Raw genomic sequence first — 17091 nt, forward strand, 5'->3', positions numbered from 1 at the left:
GAAGTTACTGTGTTGTAAGAACTAATGCTTCCCAGCTTTCTGAATCCTGTTCTGGTTGTGACAGTGGTGGGACTGTCAAACTGTGGTTGTTTCAGGCGGAAAGCTTCAGTAATGACTAACTGTGTTTGTTTTGTGGTCACTTTATCCTGCTCTGTAGGTGAGTGTCGAGCAGGTACCTGATCAGAGCTCGGCTGAATTCAGTAGTGTTGGAAGAGGTTGTTTGTTAGTGTCCTAAATCCAGACACAGCTCTTTAGGTCGGCTGTCTGTGCAACTCACACTCACAGTTCTTTTTTTGTTAATTGGACTAAAACTGAAGAAGTCTGCAGTTTTCAGGGCAGATTCATACTCCTAGTCACTCTTTCTTCAGTGTCTTGCACAGTCTAATGGGGTCATCTTCTTTCCACCGAGAGCAGATATTGGTGTCCTGCAAACCTCTAATCACTGCTGACGAGGAAAAAAAAACTGCAACACTGGTCTGAGTTCAGTTCAGGCTTCAAGTATAGACATAAAATATGAATTAATAAGTGAAAGCTCAGACAGAACGGTCTCTGGAGTTCTCATAATGTTAGGAATTATTTATCATGTGTCTGTATCTTCCCACACTATGCTGAACTATTTATCAAACGTCACTGTAACCAAGGGATGACTTAATAAGACTTAAAGCCAACAAGCAAACACATTCACAGCCTTTAGTTGTGCAAACATAAAATGCCGGACAAACCAGGATGAAACATCACTGTAGAACATGGAACTTCCTCACAAATGTCTCATCTCTCATAATATCAGCTCTGCGGCGCCTTTAGAGACAGACTGATTAATTCTCAAACAAAAAGCCTCTTTAATTTGTCTCCTGTAGTAAAACTCAAGCAGCAGGCTTCTATGCACAGACAAACATGGTTTACTGCTGAACATAATGCTAAAAGGTTAACATGGCTCGCTGTGGGCACCACCATCACTCTGACATCTCTCCAGTACTGCATGTCTATAGGATCCTGTTTGTGCTGGTGTGTATATTTCAGCCTATGTGTGTGTGTAACATGTTCAACAACAGAGTGTAAAGTCGAATTCTAGTCTGAGATCAGAAAAACTCAAGAGTCGCAGCCTGGGTCCTGAACATGTTGCTATCTTTAGGACTGAGTCAAGTGTACTTTTGGAAGGTCCACAATTTGCAACAGAAATGAATCCGAAGAAACATTCTGCAAATATTGAAGTTTTTTTAGTCAAGAGAGAAATATTCATCTGAATTGTTTTTAATCAATTTGTAACATAGTTTTAGAGTGCTGGTTAGAAAAGCACCATCGTGACAGCATTTCTCATCTTTTCCACATTTTACAAATCAACCAATCAATCGGTTAATGGAAGAATAATGGAAGGGTTGACCCAGAAAGGACAGCTCAAACTCAAACAGCTCTGACAATAAAATCCTGGAGAATCCATCTTGTTGAAGGGTATCATAGAGTACAATAGTAGTAGCATTATGAGTTCCTGCTCATACTTAACTTGAGAAACCAAAATAAATGAAACAACAATGCCACCCTGGGTTAAGGCAGGTGAACAAACAGCAAACAAAAAAAAAAAAACCTTGTAGCTGAACAAACACACACTAACTCACTCGCGCACGCGCGCACACGCACGCACACACGCACGCACACACACACAGTCTGTCTGGACAGTCAGCATTCCTGTCAGGGGAGGTAACCTCACCACCTTAATACATAGAAACATAGAACCTGCTCAGTGCATCATTCAAAATCAGTGTTATGTGTTACACTGTGTTACAGCCAACCCCCCTTACAGAATCAATGAGTCTACTTTAACCAATAAAGTCGAAATGTTCACACTAAAAACTGAGGTCTGATTATTTATCATAAGTGCTGATAAAAAAAAATACTAAAATGAAAGCTGATTTATCATTGAAGGCAAGATGCCAAAACATTTGTGCCCGCTTTGAAAATACAAGACTCTGCTTCTCTGTATCTTGATAACACAGAGATACAGGAAAAAAAAAGAAAGACATGTTTTACACACATTCAAAGCTTGTGGTGTTAAGACATCCTGACAAACCGGGCTCTAACTGTGTCTTTTTGGTTTTTCTAGTGGAACTCAAGACAATTCTAACTATGAAGTCCATCAGGTTAGTCTGAAGAGTAGCCTGCAGATGCTTTTCAACAGAGAGGAAGGCTACATATTTAAATCAGGAGTTAAGGTTTAACATATTTTGAATTGCCATAATGCCATTTATTCTCTTCTCTGGAGACACGAGGGCTCACTGGATGTGAGTGATGCTCATTGAATAATAAACTCCATATTCTTTATCCTCTGTGCATCTGTATGAGCTTTATGAACAGCTACAGAGCAGACTCAAGGCGCTGCAACGTCATGTTAATCAACATTTAAACGTGCACGTCAGTTAGAGTGACCAAATAAGAGAGATCTTTAACAAAATAAAAGTCTTCAACTTTTACTCAGTAAATAAAGCACGATAGGAAAAAGGTTGTACCAAAGAAGCATTTAAACATCACAGAAATTCCCAAAAATAAATGAAGTGAAAAAAATGATAAAAATGTAAGATGTTTATTAAACTATCCTGGAATTTGACTTTCTTTTAATTCAGACTTTAACTTTAAGAATGAGTGTGATCAATTATATAATCTAATAATGTCAAGGATTTGTCAATGTGTGTGTGAAGTGTGTGTGTGTGTGTGTGTGTGTACATGACTGGTTGATCTGTATTTTACTGTTGCCATCATCTGCCTAGGGATTACAGATGGAAATTAACTAGTTATCTAAAACTGGTACAAAGCATCCTTTCTCTTCTGAGACTAATGTCATTGTGTGCACTGTGCCTGATTCTAATAAACGTATAAACTATAATAATCTTAGTACATGTTGCTATGATAAAGTGTGCAACCATCATTCATTAGCGATCGCTCTTATTAGTATTTGTCCCCGTCTAAATTAGATACATTCTCCTCAAGATTGGGCTCCATATTTTCCCTTCAGTCATGTGCACATGTCTTATTCCCTGATAGGACACAAAACAACAAAGAATTGTCCAGCTTCATTTCCCATAGTTAAAGGTGACACTCTAAACACCCCTAAACCCTAAGATGCTCAACTCAACATGATCAAACAGAAAATCTGAGCATGGAGAAGCAGGACCCTGGAAATGATCGAATGTATGGCTGATAGTGATCTTGATTGGTTGTATGGTCTCTCCTTTGGGTTCACTGTTATACCTGAGCACCTTTAAAACTTAATGATTACAGTTCATTTCAACTATGTTGTATTATTTTGTTACTTTCTTTGTAAATATTCAGGCAGGATGCTAGTTCAACTTGTAAATAGTGTCTCTAAAGTGTATAGCATATGAGAAAAGTTGATTTAAAATCCACAGTGTGATTTATATTTCAATTAGAAAAGGCCCTAAATAACGTGAATATGATTTCCACCATGTCCCCAGGACTTCATGTCCTTTGCATTACATTATTTATTAAGATTATGTCCTTGATGGGGGAAAAAAAATGCATTTCTGCATAAAGCTGCATTCACTTCATGCTTTGCAATTACCACATTTCAGTCATTTTCTTTACCATACTGCAATGAAGTGCAATGGCGTCAAAATCTCGGAGTAGCTCCCCTCCAAAAGATGAGCTGAGGAATCTAACGGGTCAACAGATGATTAAGGAAGAGGAAAGAAGTCAAAACGAATGTCTGATGAACAATGTGTTTTCTTCTCTTGACATTCCCCCTTTTATTTATTTAAAAAAAAAAATATTTTAACATAATTTTTGTCTCTGGGCATCAAACCAACATTTAATGTGCAACATTATAAGCATTATAATGTATGTATAATATATGGATAGGCCTTATATAATGTATATAAAAATTATAAAACCCAGATAGCTTGTGTTCAGGTAAGACCTCATAGGACAAAGGCTTACTCCATACAGCAAAAGTGAATTGGTATTATTGCTGTTGTTGTTATTATGATTTATATTGTTGTTGTTATTATGAGTGTTATCATTCTTAATATTGTTATTATTACTGTGAGGGCAAAACTTTCTATCTCTCTTCTCTTTCCAGTGTCATTTTGCCTCCCCTGTGCTCTCTCTATTAACGTTTCCATTATAATGACATTTTGTTGATGTTTTTCCCAGTGCGGCTCTCACCTCCCTTGCAGGGTGTCCTGTGCTGGCTGTGCTGCGCCCGGTACGCCTCTATCATCTCCCACTCTCCGCTGTCTCTCTTGATCGGGAAGTTGACGCTCAGGACGTGGTTGCACGGCTTGATGATTTTCAGTATCCCACGGACACGCTTCTTCTTCTGCTCGGGGGTCTCACGGGTTTTCAAACCCTCCACCAGCTTGTCCTCCACGATTGCGGCGCCTCGGTCGAAGAATCCCTCCACCATGTTGAAAAAGTTCGGATCATCGTCCTGGTCCACGGCCTGGCTGTAGCCGCGGTAGCGCAGAAGGGAGGCGGACGCTGGCAGAGCCGACTCAGCAGCAGACGCGGTGGCACCGGAGGCCAGGACGCTGCCCGCTCCCCGGGTGAGTAGCTCCCCGAAATACCGGTACATTTTTTGGTTTAAGAGAAGTTCACCGTACCGGGGAGATGAGTCCGTCGGCGTAGATTTGGAGAATGTGGGGGAAGGCGACGAAATGCGGCGGGGAATATGAATACTTTTACCGCAGGAACGACTCCTCCTTCCAGCCGCCCCTTCCTGTTAACCTACCCCGCTGTACTATTGGGTGACAGCGGAACGTGCAGCTGCAGAAATTTAAAGATTAAACCCTCAAATGTTCACTTTTAACTTGTTTGACTTTGTTTTCTACGCTGTTTGTTATGGTAGTAGTTTGTTTAAGCTAGCGTCAAGTCACTCAAGAGTGGCACAAATGCAGTTTCCGGTTAGGCTACAACATTCAAAATAAAGGCATTCATCGATAAAACAGAAGATTGAGTTTGTTCTCTTTGTTTTTTGAATATAGGATTTTCAAATTACATGTAAAAACTTACATTTGGCATGTTTTTAATTATTAATCATTTTCCTGTTAATACTAATATTTGACCAATTTAAGGTGAGTGGGTTCAGGGGGGATTTAAACTAATGACCTCTGTATTTCTTCAAGGATAATGTAAAGTATAATAAAATATATACTTAAGGGATTATAAATTACCAGAGTGTAGTTTTAGTAAAGCGTTTAAATGATGAATCCACTGATCATTTAACTGATTTGTAGTGTTTAAAAATTAAATCAACACTTCACTTGTTTGGTGAAGGCTTCTGAAAACATAGCTCACAGTAAATGTGTAGCAAAACAAACTACAGTCAAATTGAATACAGACAGTATAGTCCAATGATACTCTTTTATAGTGTCATAAAAAAGGAAAAAACGTATGGAAGAAAAAGATGCTTCAATTAAATGTGGGAAAATATATATGCAATAAAAAACTGAACTGCTAAAAAATAGATCAAATAAAGCAGATTAACTGATGCAAAATCATGAACATGACCTTGAAAAATGTAGTTAATAAAATTATATATATAGTGGTCTTGAAGATATATAACATTAAAAAATTAAAAAGTAAAAAACAAAAACATATGGGTAAGAATGACTTAAAGTTAGGGCTTTTATTTTGGATGGCAATACTTTCTAAAGGCTGCATTTTACTTCTTCCCGTCCTAGTTCAGGTCGCAGCATCAGGGACACACCTCCTAAACAACAACCGATGAAGTGAACTATTTAGTTTGAACTCTGAAAAGTGATACATTTTAATACATTAGGCTAAATACAATATATAGGATTACAGACATGTTAGAAAATGCCATATGTCTGTGTGTGTGTGTGTGTGTGTGTGTGTGTGTGTGTGTGTGTGTGTGTGTGTGTGTGTGTGTGTGTGTGTGTGTGTGTGTGTGTGTGTGTGTGTGTGTGTGTGTGTGTGTGTGTGTGGTTGTAAATGTCGTCTTTTCTAAACTTAGAGTCCTCAGTCATTAATGTTTCACGACCTCCGTTCTCCTACTTGAACCTTGACCTGAAGATCTAACCCATCAGGCCCTTCTGTGGTTTCAACCACTCGTCCTAAATGCCTCTCATTTCTTGCAAGTGTGTCTTCCTTGATAATGATAATATCATCCACTTTCAAGTTGAACCAGGGACCATGCAACTTTGCCTTAAAGAAATGTTGATAATGGTGGTATTCGTTTTTCCACCGACTCCAGAACTGTTAAGTAAGTTGAATACTGTACTCGATTCCACCTTTTTGCAGCATACATTTCCTCCTTTATAAATCTTTCCGAGAGGTGGTAAAGCAACCTTAGAATTCATCAAGATGAGATGGTTTTGAGTCAAAGGTTCGAGTGATATGGGAGGATCATTGATTCCATCACCATTTAAAGGACTGCTGTTTACGATAGCCATTGCGTTATAGAATTGGGTTCTCAGAGAATCTTAATCAAGTCTTCCTGGACGCAGCTCCTAGATACCACCTACATGACTAGCTGAAGAAGCATTGAAGACAGATTCACACTGTTTATGTGCCAGGAAGGCCTCAACTTCACAATGTTTATCATGTGAATAAGTCCGGAATCATATTAGGTTATGAAAAAATAAACGATGGTATACAGGAAAAAAGTCACAAACCTCTCAAAAATGAAAATATCTGCGCACTACATCCTATATATCATTACCATCGCAAACATTTCTGCACAACTGAAGTGTTAGGGGTCACTGCTACACTGGATGGATATCTAGACTCATGTATAATGAACTCTGCTTCCTAAAGGGGGACATAGAGTTCATCTTCGATATATGCGTTATTATAAGAAATAATTATATTGAATCAAACATCTTGATGAGAGAAAAGGTGAACATAGGGTCCAGCTCATTGAAGCTAGTGTCATCTCAGGCTGTCCTCCTGACTGAAGGCAGCAGGTGGAAATTGTAACTCAGCAGAAACACATGGCTGCAAAGGGTCACAAAAGTGAAGAACTGGAATGAGTCCTAAGTAAAACCAGTGAAAGAATGACAGTTGTCACACAAAAGGGAGAGCCTCCACAAGGTGCTGTACAGAGATGTTTTTCCCCAAAGTAAATTAAGGACTCGTAAAAGACTGACTTTCAAGGATGCTTCAATATGGAGTCCTGAAAAAAAAAACGTTTTGGTCCAATCAAAGATTTCACCAGGCTCTCAGTCTTCATGTGGCCAAAAGTTAATACATCATTTATTTACTAGATTATCAAGACTTAAAAATAACAGATAATAGTGTTATGAAAGCTGTACAGACTCATCTTTATTGGGCATAATGGGACTTAACTCAGCCCAAATCAGCACAACAACACACAGTGAGGAGTTTCAGGAAAGTGTGATTGTTTAAATTCTGCTCATAGGAGCAGAGTTTGTGTTGTGTGCATTGACAGTAAGATTGACCAAGGTTTTTATTGCAAGTCTCAATGAAACAGTTGGTGGGACAAAAGTGTCTATAAAATGTTAGTGTTGTGTATTTATATATTGATCCAGAATCAAACCGGGACTCTTTTTCAGTCTGAACATGGACACTAGTCTGTCTTCACATCAGGATTAAATCCACATATGAAACAACCTGCTTTAAAAACAGGTCTGAACCTCCCCCAGCCTCCTGCTGTCTGATTGGTGGAGCTCTGCCTGGTTATTGTTCCCAGCTGGGATATTGCTAGCCTGTCTGCATCCATCTGCATGATGGAGCCATGATCTGCCTTCTTCAGAATTAGGAACTCACTGTGAACTGTTTCTGCAGAGTCATGGTTGTGTAAGATCCAGCACGTTTTTCAACTTGAGTAATAGCCGCAACAACTCCAGAGAGAGACATTTTCTTTTACGGTAATAAAACATCCAGAAAATCTGCTTCTCTTTTGTAAAACTGCTGCAAATATCAAAATCTCACTATGTTCATCTGGGGAGTCCGGTCTGTCATTCAGAGTCTCTCTACAAGTGATAGCGTTGTGTGTTTGATGTTTTCATTTAATCACTTAATTTCATTTAATTTAATAAAATTCGACACTTCTCCTACTCAGAAGACAGCATGTGTGACAAGCGGAAGATCCACATCTTTCTCGGGGCTCCGACTGCCTCCTCGGACCAAGCTGGGGTTTTAGAAGCCAGGATGGGGGAAGAAGAGCGTCCCCCTGCTAAATGGAGACACCTGGAACTCACCTGGCAGGATGGATGTTTAAAACCTTCAACAGGTGAGGCGTTCAGGGGCAAACAGTGAGGAAAATGTAAGATGTTTTACACTTACGTTGCTGGTAGATGGTATTTATTTGTGTTCGGTTAAATTAGATTTGAACCTCAACTTTTCAAAACTTCAACCTCCCAAATTTTAGTATTAAAAGCCTTTAGTGTAATCTTCTCCACGTTTATATGATGTTTTATGGTTGCTGTGTTGAGTGCTGCCGTCTTTTAGCGTAAGACCATTATCATTATCTTGACAGAACTTAAGAATAGGAAACAAAAAACAATCAGAGAAATCATTACATTTAAGTACAGTGTTTTTTTTTTAGCAGATTGAGATTGGATTTTTAATTCACTGTGTATGTGGCGTATCACTTTTTACAGACAAGGCTGGAAACCAAGGCAATTTATCATCATCAGAGGAGGAAGCACCTGGAAGAGGTAACATTGAAGCAGAATATTGTACACCCACTCTTAAATGATGAAACAAACACTGATCGGTCTGACTTGTTCACTCAATGTTATTCTTTAGTGGAGCCACGAGGCCAGAAAGAAGAAGTGGGATCTGACATGTCGTCAAAACCAAACCTTGGAAGGGACAATCAGTGTTCAGCTTCAATTCATGAGTATCTGGAGAGTTGTTTCCCCACAGCAAGAACACAACCTAAGAGTCCAAAATGCTCCAAACACCAATCCTCATCAACCGTCCCCCTTCTGTCCAACCAGTCTCAGTACCTCACCACCTGGACTCTGAGTCAGGCCTTAATCCTGAGAGGCAGGCAACATAGAATCCAATCAGCAACCAGCCCTGAGAAAACCCTGACTCCTCAGACCCCACCCAAAGACACCCAAACAGCAGCATCTGCTTCCTCTAGCACCCCAGAGCTCTTTAGCCCAGTAACCTCGACACCTGGAGACTCGGCAGAGCTCTTCAGCCAACCCTGCCCATCTCTGAGGGCCGAGGAAGGGGGCATTGTTGTTGAGGTCACCACAGAGGGAGTTCTCTGCTCCCAGGAGGTGGAGCAACAGGTTTCCAGGTCTCCCCAAAACTCCCCCTCCGGATCCCCAGATGTAAAAAAAGCACATGTCTCAGAAAACCGCAGGACTGAAACGTCTGAGGTGCCGTTAGAGAACAAAATCATCACTGGGCTCAGAGGTACCCCCACACTTCTGAGCCGGTGTGACAAAAGGGGGGTGTGTTACTCAGTACTGGTAACAGTGGTTCACCCCTGTCACTTAAAGGAGGTCAAGGTGAGTTGAGATGTTGGAATATGTGTGTCGGGTCACGCAAGATCAGAAGGTTTATCAGACGAGATTTGAGAACAACGCTATCAGCTCTATGAGATGTGGGGCTGTGTTGCTCTGCCCTTAATGCTATGGATAATGTATTCAGCTAAATGTATTGCATTTAATAATCCATCAGTTAATTAATGCATTGCACATTGTAAATGTTTTACCTATTGATGTTGCAAGATGGAAAGTTAGACAATCACAAAACTCTCTGAGTAACGTGATGACACTACAGTGTTGACATCCTAACATGCCTGACATGACAAAGCTTGTGAGTGCTTGAAATGCAGGTATGTGGTTGACACCTTTTATTTAGAATATTAGCATGCTGACATTTGCAAAAAGGACAGTCTCAGGTGATCAAATGTGATTAGTTTTTTAAGGTTTATCATTAATGGCACTCTTGTGGGGAACTTGTATGTGTGTATAGTTTTTTGTTAATACATTTGAACACACAGAGCTAGTGTGGCCAAAGGTTGTAATATATAGCCAGTGTGAGGAACTTTGCCACCACTGTTGACAAAGCAGTACTTGTTATCGCTTTCATGATTTTATCATGTAAATGTGCATGGTTTATCTTTTAACAGAAATCTCTCCCTGCTTCATTTTAGCAGTCTAATGTTGCCTTGAAAACTGCGGGGGAAAAAGATGTTATTTTGGTCTTCAAATATTTACTATAGAAGAAGAAGTGTTAAATTGAGTGCATTTAACAAACGGGGGGGAAAAAACAACTCCTCACAGTAAATTATAAAAAATGATAAAATTGCTTAAAAATAAAATAAAATATATTTTTGTTTCTTATAAAGTTTCTAACTTCTAAATACTCTGTTTGTCATAAATTGTTTGATGTATTGGCTCGAAGGTAAAGTCCGGTGCTGCAGCAGGGTCCTTTGTTCCTCTGGCGTCTATTGTTGTAACGGACCAATCAGGTGTTGAGATGAAGGTGGTACTGTGGAGGCGAGCGGCATTCTGGGTGTTGACTGTCTCTCCTGGGGACATTTTGCTCATTACAGGTACAGATATACTGCTGAGGGGGTTTAAGCCATACCTTGGATTGTTACACAAGTTTCTGTTGTTGATGGTGTTCTTGTTTTCTATCAGGACTGCAGGTGAATGAAGACAGGTGGAGAGGAGAGACGGTGCTGCAGTCGACCTTCAGCAGCAAACTGCTCAACCTGGGACCGATCACTGCCTCCACCTCACCAGCAGGTATTTACGCAGCATGCAACCAATCAGCAGCCTGCACAGCTCATTGTCAAAGTTCCTCTAAGTTATGCTATATCATTTTCTATCTCTCTTCATATCCAGCTCCTCAGCGTGTTGATGCTTGCTCACTCAACTCTCTGTGTTGCTTTCTTCGTGAGCGACGTCCCCTGCTTGTGTCCTCAAAGCTTTGCCCTCCTCAGGACCTGAATCGCCTCCCCTATGTCCCATTAAGGTCACTGAGGGTCAACACACTGGTTCACGCCCTGCTACGCGTCACACACACACACATCAGCACAGGTGAGTCACACAAATGGAGTGTCAGATGGCTTTGCTTTTGATCATCGCAATGCTGTGGTGATGTCAAATTATGAATTGCGGATTCATTTTTCACAACTTACTATAAGCCACTGAGCTAAAATAAGGTTTGCTTTGTACAGATTGTTGGCAGCTTGTTATCAATGTTTCTGTCTATTTAAATGCCAGAAGGAAACATGAAAACAAGCAGCACATTGATTGGGTGGGTGAAGCCTGAGATAGATTCTTTTAGATAAATTTGTTAGAATACCAGAAAAAAGGAACAGCAGGTAAGCGGTACTGTTGCTGTTGGATTAAAAAGGCATCCTCTTGGAATCTTTTGAATACTTTGGTTTAACAAGTGTTCATGATGATCATTAAAATGGTGTGAAAATATTTGGCTATGGTTAAAAAAAAAAGAAAGCTGTGACACAGCCAAGACTGATCATTCATTGTTAAATATATAAATACAGAATAGCAGCGGTCCAACAAATAATCCCTGTGATTTACTGCCAGTGGAACAAATACTGGTTGATTTTGAGATTTAGATCTTGAAGATGAGTTACACAACAGTCTGAATGAAATGAATGCTTGTTAGACTGGAGGAGTGAGGCGGAATCTCGCTGCAGGGCTGCTGTTCAGTTGAAGGCTGTTCTCACTGTGGAGCAGCCGGATGGCCAGCACGGGACACTGCTGTTGTGGGGAGCAGCTGTAGACTGGCTGCCTCGCGTCAACAGAGATACAGGTAAGCAAACACACACGCCAAAAAAGCACTATGTGATGTTTCTACTGAACTTAAAGGGTCAGCTCCGACAAAATAATTTGTTGCCACCTTCAGCAGCAGTATGGGATTTCCGTGTCCTCCTGGTGAGGGACAGTTTGACCTCTGAGGTCCTAGAGCTGCATTCCACCCCCTGGAGCTCCCTGCAGGCCCTGGACCTTGCAGACCGCCGGGCTCAGAACTTCCTCCAACCACAGCCTACACGACCAGGAAACAGCAGTCTAGAGCTGGACCTCGACACGCTGCTGTCCCAGAAATACAGTGGTGAGTCAGAAAGCACGAACACCAGGACATTACCTTGAAATAAACCAGAAACAGAGAAGGGACATCATATGTTCGGTTAAAAATATATAAAAACATAAAGATAAAAAATATTTTAAAACACGACATCAAACTTTGGCCTGTAAGCACTGATCTGTTCTTTCCTCCACAAGGTGAGGTAGAGCTCAGAGTCCAAGTCATCGCCTTCCAATTTCAGGACTACCCACCTTCCCAGGATGCACCTCAGCCTGTGCTTAACAGCTCCACATCGCTGGATGATATCCTAGTGGCGCTGAGTGGTGACATTACCTACACTGGGTGCGGACGCTGTTCAGCTGAGCTTGATACAGACGCCAACGGCATCTATCTCCCCTGTTACCCTTGCCTGCCCCATACTGCTGTTAGACGCTACTACAGGTAAGGCTGACTTCCTCATGTTGATTATTATCTGATCAAATAGACAAATCCTAAATGATCTGCTTTATGCTGTCCATCAGTAAGTAATTACATTTTTTCATTAGATTTAGTTGTTCAATTATTAATAGAGGACTCAAAAGTGGTGAGTGTTAATAGCTTAGCTGGTAGGCGGGGATTCATAGTCTTTTACATTTTGATAGTATTGTTTAAAGGGAACATATTATTAAAAAATCCACTTTGACAGTGTTATTGAACATATATTTGGGTAACCTGAGTGTCTACTGACCCACAAAATGTGAAATAAATCCATCCAGTGCTTTGTTTGTGGTCTGCATAAGTCTTACAACACAGAGAAAAGTGCTCCATTTCAAATTTGTGGGATCACAGTGGGATTCTGATTTTTAAAAAAAATCCCCTCCCCTCCCCTGATATCTCCACCCATGGACTCCACCACCAGCCAACAACACACATCACTGCATTTAAAGAGACACACACACCAAAACCGGGTGTTCTGAGAGAGCTGGTTTAAACAGGGTCACAAACCTCCTCTGGTGCTTGATTCATGTTATATTTTGACCAAAGCACAGCACAGATGTTTTTATTTAGACCACAGGGGACTGTTTGAAAAGATGGAAAAGGGGTATAATATGTCCTCTTTAAAATAACTATTAACTGTGTGTGTGCGTGTGTGCTTGTGCGTGTGTGCTTGTGCGTGTGTGTGTTATGCCCATTTATTCGTGTGTTTCAGGCCCGGCATGCTGACTGTGAGTGGGCGGAGCAGCAGTCAAGTGTGTGTCAAGGTTCCTCCTGTTCCACTGCAAAAGGTCCTTGAAGCTCCACCTGATAAACTTAACAAGAGCTCAGGTGAGACACAGGCACACCTTTTGTTGAATACACTTCAGTTGGTGAAGTTAACAGGAATCAGATGATGTTCATAAAAAAAAAAGACGTGTCAGTGTCTTTACTGATGGTTCACTGATGCCATCTGCTGGTGTGGTAAACATACAGTACATCACCAGTTTCCTTGTCATGTTTTTAAAGTTTTACCTTCAAAAATACAACAGTTTCCATCCTAAGTTTGCCTCCATGACATCTGACGATAGTGGCCTCAGAGGCTCAAACGTTTGTCATACATATTATTTTAATCACAGTATAGTTCACTCAGAAGCCTTGTGACAAACCACTGCACTGAGGTGCTGTGTGCGATAAGATAGTGATTTGAATAAACAAATGTAGTTTGGGATGGGCTTGTGGAAAGCAGCTACTGCGTACAAACAGTCCACCCACACAGGTGACTTTGTTGAAAGCACATAATACCCAGCATAGCTCTTCAACTCTTCAGCAAAACATGTTTAAATGAGTGTGTGCAGGATTAGACATTTTTTATGTTTTGTGAAAGACATGGGTCATAGTAACAGCTTGACTTTTTTTCAAGAGGTGTCCACTAAATATAAAACATTCACAAAAGTTCTGACAAAAGATGTAAATAGTACTGTCCAGATATGCACACGCATTTATCTCTTCAAGGACATAATAGTATTGTAAGTATTTATGTACATGTAAGTTTCTGTTATCTTGTTTATGACTTGTAATAATGACTGTCAAAAATATCATTACCATAGATATCCCTACCTTTTGTTAGTTTTTATTTAGACTTGTATATGTCATGATTTGGTCTTATCTAGTTTTGTATTTCAGCGTTTAGGTTTCCATGTTTTTAATTTCTCCTGTTTATCCTAGTGTTGCTTGTTTTCCTTGTGTGTTTTTGTCCTAATGTTTCATAGTTTAGTCTTTAGTGTTTCGTGTGTTATTTTGTAATTTCAAATCCTTGTGTCCCTCTCTGTTCTAGGGTGTCTTGATGTTAACAGTGTCTCCAATGTTTCATGTGTTTGTCATAGTTGTTGTCAGTGTTTCTTGTTCTGCCTCTGTGTTGATTGCCCTCATTGTCTTCACCTGTGTTGTTAGTTTCACCTGTGTCTGATTACCCCGTGTCTATTTAGTCTCTGTGTTTCTTGCCTTCTGTGTCAGTTCATTGTATGTTGTTTGTCGGTGGTGTAAGCTCAGAGTAGTTTTCTGTCAATGTCAGCGTTTTGAGTGTTTGCTTGTTTTCCCTTTTTGGATTTTGTTCTTGTAAGTTTTTGTTTTGCATTCTGCATCTAGCCTTTTTGTTAAAATAAATAGTTTTTGTTAAGAATCTGCACTTGGGTCCAGTTCGTTATCAATCCTTGACAGAATGAACTGACCAAATTATGGGCCCAGTGGATCTTTTTAGTTTTAACAAGCCTTCTCCCTGGGAGGGGACTCGTCTTGCCTTTTTCTCTGGCACTCGAGGTAGGAGGAGACGCAGTCAGGGCCGTCGATGCCAGGCCTCAACCCAGCTCAAGCCTTAGCTCAAGCCTCAGCCTCCCTGTGTTCCTGCAGAGCGCCGTCTGCCCCCCCCCCGTTCCAGCTGAGCGCAGTCTGACTCTCGTGTCTCCGTGGGAGGCCCTGCCCACTCTCGTGTCTCCGTGGGAGGCCCTGCCCACTCTCGTGTCTCCGTGGGAGGCCCTGCCCACTCTCGTGTCTCCGTGGGAGGCCCTGCCCACTCCTGTATCCTCATCAGAGTCCCAGCTGACTCCTGCTCCCTCGTCTGAGGTCCTCGCGACTCCTGCGCCCTTGTCGGTGATCCTGCTGACTCCTGTGTCCTTGTTGGAGGCTAGAACAAAACCTCCTGGACTCCCCTCTGAACTAGTCTGCCCGTTCGTTCGGCCTCCCAGCCGTCCACCAGAACTGTTCCCTGTGTTTGGTCGGCATCCTGGCCGTCCACCTGAACTTCCCGGTCTATGTGCCCTGCCTCCAGGCCGTCTGCCTGACGGCGTTTTTGTTAAGAATCTGCACTTGGGTCCAGTTCGTTATCAATCCTTGACAATATAACTACAATTTTCTCAATACTTAGTATTGAGTATTTCTCACTTATTGAGAAAATATTTGTTATAAGTTTAATTTACCTTCTGACAAGAGAAAACCAAAAATATGTACAAAGAACCCAATAATAGACTATAAGTTATATTTCAAAGTTTTTTTTATTTGAAGTTGAAAATTAAAGGCAAACAAGTCGTACGTTAGCGCTGTCAACTCAATTGTGTTGACAATTGTGGAAATGAAATGGTCAGTCTTGGTTAATCTTGATCTAATTGTTTAATGGAATGTGCTGTAACACAACAAAACTTAAAATTTGACAGCGTTGTTGCCTGTCTCTCCTTCAGCTCCAGGCTCAGAGGTGAAGCACATCCAGGTGGTGGCAGAGAAAATCCAGACACTCCTCTCGCCTCCCAAGAAAACCTTCATTCTCACCGTCCGGAGCCACTTCCTGTGTGACGAGAACAGTGTCCCCATCAACCAGGACTTCACACTTCTGGATCTTCTTTTCCCCAGCTGACAGACTGCAGATAGAAGCAGCCTCATCGGGGAGGAGATGGATGAGCTGATCAGCAGGATCAGGATCAAGCCCGGTTCATCATTACTGATCAGTCGCTATAAAACATTTATATTTCTTCAGATTTCAAATTGGAATCATCTTTCGCCGTGACCTTTTCTTTAGCCTTCCTAAAGAAATAAACACATGAGTGAAATTAAAAATAATTTTTTAAAGTGTTTTTTTGCATGTGCAGCTACAGAGCTCTACAATTGACAGTTGCATGGCCACGGAAGGTTTCTTTGGTTAACTACGTTAGTTTGTCCATGAGAAATTCAGGTGATGAACATGAACAAGTGCTTACTTTGATTTAGTCACTTGATAATCCAGATTCCTGGGAAACCTAACTAACGTTGATGTCATAACTAATAGTAGAAAAGAGCTAACTGGCTTTATAAATCTAATATTAAATCTGGGTTTATAATTTGAGTTTTCTTCCTTATTAAATAAAAAAAAAAGGTATATTGATTAACATTTACTTTGGATATTGTTTTATTTTTATCAATTTGCTTTGACCCAAATCTTTAATAGTGTTTATGTTCATGAAATATTATAATTGTGTTGTGTTTTTTTATAAAAATCATGCAGCTTTAGATGTTTTTGCACAAAATGTTAATTATGATTTATTACTATAATGAATAAATTACTAGTTGAGCTGATTTAACCGTGAAGTTGTTTCTTAGATTTACTAATAACTCACTCAGAACATTTTAAACCATCCCTTTGAGTTTTTAACGTTGTTGCCTCAAGACAAAGTCAACTGAAATAATGTGTTTTGTTCTGATATGGGGCAGATCAATCAGAGTAATAGTACCATTAAGGACACCATCAACAGACATGCTGTGTGTTTTGAAAATGGCTAATCTTCAAAAAGCTGTGTCTGAAACTAATAGAAATTATGGAATTTGTTTATAACATTCGAACATACCAAACAGTACAGTGAACTCTAGAGCAGTGGTTCTCAACTGGTGGGTCGGGACCCAAAAGTGGGTCACAGAGCCGTTTTCAATGGGTCGTAAATGTGTTTCTGGAAAAAAAAACGCTGCCAAAAAGAATATGAACTCTTTTTTTTTTTTTAACAAGTTTCTTTTATTCAGTTTCTTTGTTCGATCACACTTGTACCATCTGAGCCTGTAGTTCGGCGCTACATTCAGCACATATTTTGATGCGGTTACTTT

The 17091-nt window shown here is 40.5% G+C and overlaps 2 protein-coding genes across 5 annotated transcripts in view; one reads left to right on the forward strand and one right to left on the reverse strand.

Moving 5' to 3' along the window:
- Window positions 1-4855, reverse strand: part of LOC109976461 (glutamate dehydrogenase, mitochondrial) — a 23936-nt gene extending 19081 nt beyond the window's left edge. The window contains exon 1 of one of the 2 annotated variants that reach the window (XM_065959411.1): window positions 4174-4855. In XM_065959411.1, coding sequence (XP_065815483.1) covers window positions 4174-4582 — 409 coding nt within the window. In that variant the 5' untranslated portion in view covers window positions 4583-4855. The remainder of the gene's footprint in view (window positions 1-4173) is intronic. The other variant, XM_020626578.3, reaches the window with a different exon arrangement.
- Window positions 4420-16572, forward strand: shld2 (shieldin complex subunit 2). Of its 3 annotated transcripts, none has more exons than XM_020626557.3 (12): window positions 4420-4553; window positions 8054-8224; window positions 8595-8651; window positions 8743-9461; window positions 10363-10513; window positions 10602-10709; window positions 10809-11003; window positions 11599-11745; window positions 11839-12045; window positions 12216-12459; window positions 13208-13323; window positions 15705-16572. In XM_020626557.3, exons 2-12 carry the CDS (start codon window positions 8062-8064, stop codon window positions 15875-15877), a joined length of 2280 nt encoding a protein of 759 aa, XP_020482213.3. In that variant the 5' UTR covers window positions 4420-4553; window positions 8054-8061; the 3' UTR covers window positions 15878-16572. The 3 variants fall into 3 exon arrangements, with proteins under 3 accessions (XP_020482213.3, XP_065815482.1, XP_065815481.1); XM_065959410.1 differs by having other exon boundaries at window positions 11842-12045; XM_065959409.1 differs by having other exon boundaries at window positions 4422-4553; window positions 8057-8224.
- The last annotated feature ends 519 nt before the right edge of the window (window positions 16573-17091 follow it).

This window comes from Labrus bergylta, chromosome 10 (assembly GCF_963930695.1).
Source record: "Labrus bergylta chromosome 10, fLabBer1.1, whole genome shotgun sequence".
Classification (NCBI taxonomy): domain Eukaryota; kingdom Metazoa; phylum Chordata; class Actinopteri; order Labriformes; family Labridae; genus Labrus; species Labrus bergylta.